A 7,364-nucleotide genomic window follows, 5' to 3' on the forward strand; every position below is an offset into this window, starting at 1 on the left:
AACGACGATGACGATTCAAATCACAAATTGTAATCTTTGTTGTTTTTTATTTTTTGTAAATCTGATCTAATCTAATCTGTAAAAAATAAACAAAACAAAAAAAAATCTGACGTGTTGCGTGTACTGATTTCCCTAGTGACGTAAGAATAACAATGTATTTTCGTCTCTGCGGTCAACGCCCCCTTTTATTTTACTAACCACAGACGCCCACCGGAAACTAATCCACAAGAAGTCTTTTTGTTCATTCTCTTTCTCTTTGTCCCATCATTGGGTCTTCTTATCACGTGACAATGACAACTGACAAGATGGCTGCCGAAATAAACGAAAACGATTCTAGCCAAAAGGGTAATACAAGAAAACCGATATTGATTGGAAAAATTGAAGGATGTCCCGACATAATAAACATGGCTCGAATAATTCCTAAAGAAGACGGAGTTATTAGTGTCAGCGATGACAAGTAAGTTGTCAAATGTAACCAAAATGATTAGCCCTAACTCTAACTCACTTCAAATCCACAACAATCCAATTTTGATTTTGTCTTTCACTTTCACTTTCTCTGATTCTTTGAAAATGAAACTGGAACTGGGATTGCGTCTTTGCCCAACGTCTAATTTGTACAGTAAAAATAAATACCCTCGCCAAAAGAAGACGGAACCTATCTTTGAATAACCACAGCGCTTACTATTGTGGAGCCTTCTGAATTCTGAAAGCTTCTCGATCTAAAAGTAAGAAACAACCCAAGCCCAACCAAGCCAAGTCCCAAGTATTCCTTTAACTGACTCTAATAAAACCAAGTGACTAGTACCTTTATCTAACCCTGCTACGAAGAACAAATACCCCAGGACCTTTACTTAGACCTATAACTTATATCAACTATAACTATAACTAACTCTAATACTAATAGGAAAAAATAGGAAAACTTGTCCGACAAGCCAACCTTCCTTACTTGATATTAATATTAATAGTAAGAAGAAAAAAAAAACCTATCACTATCAAAGTTTGTTTTAGTTCTAGAGTTTTTAAAATGCTACTATACTAGGCCTATATATATTGACAAATTGAATAAATAAATACGCCTGGAAAAGATCCACATTGAAAATGCTAATTTAAAGAGATGCTACCTCGAAGAACCTATGGAAGGCCTCCCGAGAGATGTCAGTCAGTTGTCAATCCAAATAGACTGTCATAATATCAGTGTCTCACAAGAAGGCGTCTCCTTCGTTCAAGTTCAGTCAAATTGGAGATATATTCGCCTTCCCTTTAAAGTCACTGTTAAGAGTTTAACATGGCTGCATGAAACACCTCTGTACCTACCACTCATATTATGTACAACATCATCAGGTGACCCATCATTTCTTTCATTTTCCCCCAATTGGGGTCCTGATAGCTCAGTTGATAGAGCACTGGCTTCACACACAAAGGGACCAAGATCAATCTCGGGTGCAGTCGAGATTTTTTTGAAACCCCCTGTCCACCCAGCAGTGATTGGGTAGCTTGGTCTCAGTCCATTAGATCAGGTGGAAAGTACTTTGCAATAGGCTAGCGTCCTATCCAGAGGGTAGCAAGCAATTGCAATTGTCCGTTTCACGCTATAGAAACCAGGATAAATAACTGCCAAATGGCTCTGGAGGACTACTACTATTTCTCACAATTACTTGTTTGACACCCTTTGCAAAGCAAGCATTTAAAAATGTTTACAGGTTTCTAGACTTTACTTTGCTGTTTATGATGGAATATGTATTGGTTTCAAAGTAATACTGTTTAATTTAAAACCTGATTTTAAGGAATTTTTTAATGTGTGATTATTGGGGGGGGGGGGTGAATTAAATAAAACGAATGTTATCACGCATTTAGAAAGAAAGAATTAGGTCAGAATTAAGTTATCATCAAATTAGTTTTCATTTTGGTCAGATAAGCGTCATCATTATTTTGTATTATTTTCCAGGACCCTCCGTGTTTGGCTCAAACGTGATTCCGGCCAGTTTTGGCCAAGTATTTGTCATTCTATGCCAAGTAAGTTTTTTAACATTTTAAGTTATTGGTAGATTATTTATAAATGATACAAATTAAAAGATTATACCGGGATATGTCTCATCCTACACATTTCGTGTTGCTGTTGGCTAGGGACCCCCTGTAAAGTGCTTTGAGCACGTTTAGTGGATATTGCCCTGTATAAAAGCTCAACTTTTTAAATTATCTAATCTTATACTTCTAGATAGATTTTTGAGTTTCAATTAATGCATTAAAAAGTGGTTCATAGGCCATCAGTTTTGGATATATGTCTGATTGATATATTTTAATGAGAACTAATCCCTCAACTAGGGATCCAAAATCAATAACAAAGTGCTGATTGACGTCAACGTTGTTCCATCTATACAATCTATTGAAAGGAGGAGAGAGTGGACAGGGTGAATAAAGTCTTGGATAAGTATAAATTTATAATCAACGCATCAAACCACAATGTTCACGGTTGTGCTTTTTACCTTTGAAGAATGTCTGTGTGTATTGTGATTGGGTAGCATTTGATGGTGAATCTGCACACACTGCACCTGACTTCCTTGCCTCTGGTTTAAAATGATGTCATAAATCTTAGGGATCAAATAAAAATGATTTCAAAAAATGATATGGCCATTGTAAAATCATCTAAATCCCAAAAATTTCAATGTCTTGCATCAGATGGATAGAAAAGTTAACTCTTAACTTGAGTTTTTATATCGCGCAACATCCACTAAACATGCTCAAAGCGCTTTACAATGGGTCCCTGACCAACAGCAACACGTAACATGTAGAACGAGACATGACACCTGTTAGGCAAAATTACAATTTTTTTTCCAACAAACAGAACACTGTTACCAGCCAGGTACTCATTTTACACCAGAGTACGGAGAATCTGAGTAAAGAGCATTTTCCAAGGACTCAACTGTGCGCTGAGTGAGGCTCAAACCCAGGACCTTCCGATCCGAAAGCGATTGTCATACCACATAGCTGCACAATAGAAATGTTATTGAACTGACTAATTTCTACAGTAGAAAGTAGTCTGGTTTTCCCTTTAGGCAACACACAGAGATTTACTCTTTTATTGATATAGATAAAAGACATGATCAGGAGCTGGGGCATATTTATAGCACAGGCAATAAAATGTTGAAAAAGAAATGAAAATTTATAAATTACTGAATTTGACCATGTTTACCAAACATTTCACATTTTGTATTGTTTAATGACATTTTTTTCAGCTTAATGAATGCATGAATGATGGATAATGAACGCAGCAAATAAATCAATGCTAAAAAAATTGGAATTATTAATATTATTTCTTTTATCTTCCTCTACTATTTCAGCTGAAGCTGTATCTTTAGATTACTGCCCAACGACTAGAAGGCTATTTGTAGGTCAAGACAATGGAACAATCACGGTAAATCTTTTGTTTTTGTGACCAGTCATCTACACTGAACTGATGCTGAAAAGTGAATTTTATATTAAAATGGTCAGAGATATGAAATTTTTGGTTTTTGGATTAATATGGATTATATATTCACCTTTCTCAATAAAATATATAGATAGAATGCGCTTGGCCAAGGAGTTCAACAAGATATGAAGTGAGTAGAAAAGTGCCAGAAGACAATAGAGAATAAAAAATTTTTTTTTCGCGGCGGTGGTGGGGTTTGAACCTGCGACCTTATTGGTACGACAACTCCGCCTGGCAGGTGAGAGCGTGGCTCTACCGTGTGAGCTATCCACGAACACAAAAATATTCGTTTCAAACCCAAAGTCATTTCTAGATCCCTCTCTCACCCACTTCTTGAGATCGCCGATTCGTTCACCACCATCGCGAAGTAATTTTGACCAGCAGTTAAGCTTAATAGCCAATATTCTCATCACAAACATATAACATAGAAACGATTGAGACATGGAGTATGCTCCGGTGTATGGGGTGAATTTTTAATTCAGAAAAGTGAGTGGAGCAGGCACTTATGTTGGTAACAACAAGATATGAAGTGAGTAGAAAAGTGCCAGAAGACAATAGAGAATAAAAATTTTTATTCTCTATTGTCTTCTGGCACTTTTCTACTCACTTCATATCTTGTTGTTACCAACATAAGTGCCTGCTCCACTCACTTTTCTGAATTAAAAATTCACCCCATACACCGGAGCATACTCCATGTCTCAATCGTTTCTATGTTATATGTTTGTGATGAGAATATTGGCTATTAAGCTTAACTGCTGGTCAAAATTACTTCGCGATGGTGGTGAACGAATCGGCGATCTCAAGAAGTGGGTGAGAGAGGGATCTAGAAATGACTTTGGGTTTGAAACGAATATTTTTGTGTTCGTGGATAGCTCACATGGTAGAGCCACGCTCTCACCTGCCAGGCGGAGTTGTCGTACCAATAAGGTCGCAGGTTCAAACCCACCACCGCCGCGAAAATTTTTTTTATTCTCTATTGTCTTCTGGCACTTTTCTACTCACTTCATATCTTGTTGTTACCAACATAAGTGCCTGCTCCACTCACTTTTCTGAATTAAAAATTCACCCCATACACCGGAGCATACTCCATGTCTCAATCGTTTCTATGTTATATGTTTGTGATGAGAATATTGGCTATTAAGCTTAACTGCTGGTCAAAATTACTTCGCGATGGTGGTGAACGAATCGGCGATCTCAAGAAGTGGGTGAGAGAGGGATCTAGAAATGACTTTGGGTTTGAAACGAATATTTTTGTGTTCGTGGATAGCTCACACGGTAGAGCCACGCTCTCACCTGCCAGGCGGAGTTGTCGTACCAATAAGGTCGCAGGTTCAAACCCCACCACCGCCGCGAAAATTTTTTTTATTCTCTATTGTCTTCTGGCACTTTTCTACTCACTTCATATCTTGTTGTTACCAACATAAGTGCCTGCTCCACTCACTTTTCTGAATTAAAAATTCACCCCATACACCGGAGCATACTCCATGTCTCAATCGTTTCTATGTTATATGTTTGTGATGAGAATATTGGCTATTAAGCTTAACTGCTGGTCAAAATTACTTCGCGATGGTGGTGAACGAATCGGCGATCTCAAGAAGTGGGTGAGAGAGGGATCTAGAAATGACTTTGGGTTTGAAACGAATATTTTTGTGTTCGTGGATAGCTCACACGGTAGAGCCACGCTCTCACCTGCCAGGCGGAGTTGTCGTACCAATAAGGTCGCAGGTTCAAACCCCACCACCGCCGCGAAAATTTTTTTTATTCTCTATTGTCTTCTGGCACTTTTCTACTCACTTCATATCTTGTTGTTACCAACATAAGTGCCTGCTCCACTCACTTTTCTGAATTAAAAATTCACCCCATACACCGGAGCATACTCCATGTCTCAATCGTTTCTATGTTATATGTTTGTGATGAGAATATTGGCTATTAAGCTTAACTGCTGGTCAAAATTACTTCGCGATGGTGGTGAACGAATCGGCGATCTCAAGAAGTGGGTGAGAGAGGGATCTAGAAATGACTTTGGGTTTGAAACGAATATTTTTGTGTTCGTGGATAGCTCACACGGTAGAGCCACGCTCTCACCTGCCAGGCGGAGTTGTCGTACCAATAAGGTCGCAGGTTCAAACCCCACCACCGCCGCGAAAAAATTTTTTATTCTCTATTGTCTTCTGGCACTTTTCTACTCACTTCATATCTTGTTGTTACCAACATAAGTGCCTGCTCCACTCACTTTTCTGAATTAAAAATTCACCCCATACACCGGAGCATACTCCATGTCTCAATCGTTTCTATGTTATATGTTTGTGATGAGAATATTGGCTATTAAGCTTAACTGCTGGTCAAAATTACTTCGCGATGGTGGTGAACGAATCGGCGATCTCAAGAAGTGGGTGAGAGAGGGATCTAGAAATGACTTTGGGTTTGAAACGAATATTTTTGTGTTCGTGGATAGCTCACACGGTAGAGCCACGCTCTCACCTGCCAGGCGGAGTTGTCGTACCAATAAGGTCGCAGGTTCAAACCCCACCACCGCCGCGAAAAAATTTTTTATTCTCTATTGTCTTCTGGCACTTTTCTACTCACTTCATATCTTGTTGTTACCAACATAAGTGCCTGCTCCACTCACTTTTCTGAATTAAAAATTCACCCCATACACTGGAGCATACTCCATGTCTCACACTGTGTGGCATTTCCCCCTCTGAGCGGTATTTCAGTGTTAGGTCAACCTGACCCCATTAGTGGGGTCAACCCATGGGTGGAACAGGTAGCGGTCAGTAGGAATCTGTGATACTGCTGATGGTAATTAATTGTTGCAATATTTCATGGTATTGCTCAGTTGCTAACACAAATATGAAAATTGTTCCCTCACCACAAGCAAAGCAAAGGTTTCTTTCATCATATGCCATGGTTTATAATAATGTATCCTCTTAAGGCTGCTCATAAGAGAGGTGTCAATTTAGTGGTTTTTGAGCTATCAATGAAATTAATTTGTTGTAATTTGCATATCAATATTTTAATTCCCAGCGGCAGAAAATGATTGAAACAAGCATCAATATAAAGTAAAAATGATGATCTTGACACATGCCAAGTTTTGTATTCCGGGCAGTAAAACCTTAAAAGATATGAATTTTTTAGTGTAAATTTCTTATTTGGCATGACTTGGTGAGATCCTTATTTTCTCTCCCATAGTATTCCATGCCATGAATTATGTCCAAATATCAGTTTAGGAATAAAATATAAACCATTAGACGAAAATAATATTAATATTATTTTTTAAGCATTTCACTGATTTAAATATTATGAGTTTTGGGCACATTTGAAAGCCAACTTTTTAATGGCTTGATAACTTTTTTTCTATACTTAAATCCCTTACGATTCAAGTCAAAATTATATTTTTTATGACTGTTAGGCATTATAGTTTGAAGATGTATACGGTACTGCTTTTGTGTGGTTGTCTCAGGAAATGCCGACTTTATAGTGTCATATAGGTGTCAATGTTTAGGGTATTCTTGCATGTTGTAATATAATGTAAGTTCAAGTTCTCCTTTTGTGCACAAGTGAATGTGTTAACTTTTTATAGACTGAAGCGTCCAGATATATATGGCAGTGATTTCCCAAAAATTAAATGATCTTGCTGTGGTATGCCTGTGGCGTTGTACTGATTTGACTCTGGTTGTTATTCAATTGTTTTATCTCTAAATTTGACTGACTGGAGTTCAATGGTATATCAGATGACTTTATAAGACAATGACTAAATGTGTTTTCTTGGAGGAAAGGAGATGATTCTATATAACATGTATGGATAGTGTGTTCGTTTTGAATGGAGTTGGTCAATAAGGAGAAAAAGGTTACTACTTGGAATAAACTATATGCCCTCATAATTTTGAATCCTCTT

The 7,364-nt window shown here is 37.8% G+C and overlaps 1 protein-coding gene across 2 annotated transcripts in view; it reads left to right on the plus strand.

Annotated features, from left to right (window-relative positions):
- Nucleotides 1-251: 251 nt before the first annotated feature.
- LOC144981031 (WD repeat and FYVE domain-containing protein 2-like) overlaps nt 252-7,364 on the plus strand; it is a 23,877-nt gene continuing 16,764 nt past the window's right edge. The window contains exons 1-3 of one of the 2 annotated variants that reach the window (XM_078929111.1): nt 252-457; nt 1,946-2,013; nt 3,339-3,412. In XM_078929111.1, the coding sequence (XP_078785237.1) occupies nt 291-457; nt 1,946-2,013; nt 3,339-3,412 (309 nt within the window). In that variant the 5' untranslated portion in view covers nt 252-290. The remainder of the gene's footprint in view (nt 458-1,945; nt 2,014-3,338; nt 3,413-7,364) is intronic. The other variant, XM_078929112.1, reaches the window with a different exon arrangement.

The sequence above is a fragment of the Berghia stephanieae genome, chromosome 10, assembly GCF_034508935.2.
Source record: "Berghia stephanieae isolate SIO BIC M18660-M18661 chromosome 10, UCSD_Bste_1.3, whole genome shotgun sequence".
Classification (NCBI taxonomy): domain Eukaryota; kingdom Metazoa; phylum Mollusca; class Gastropoda; order Nudibranchia; family Aeolidiidae; genus Berghia; species Berghia stephanieae.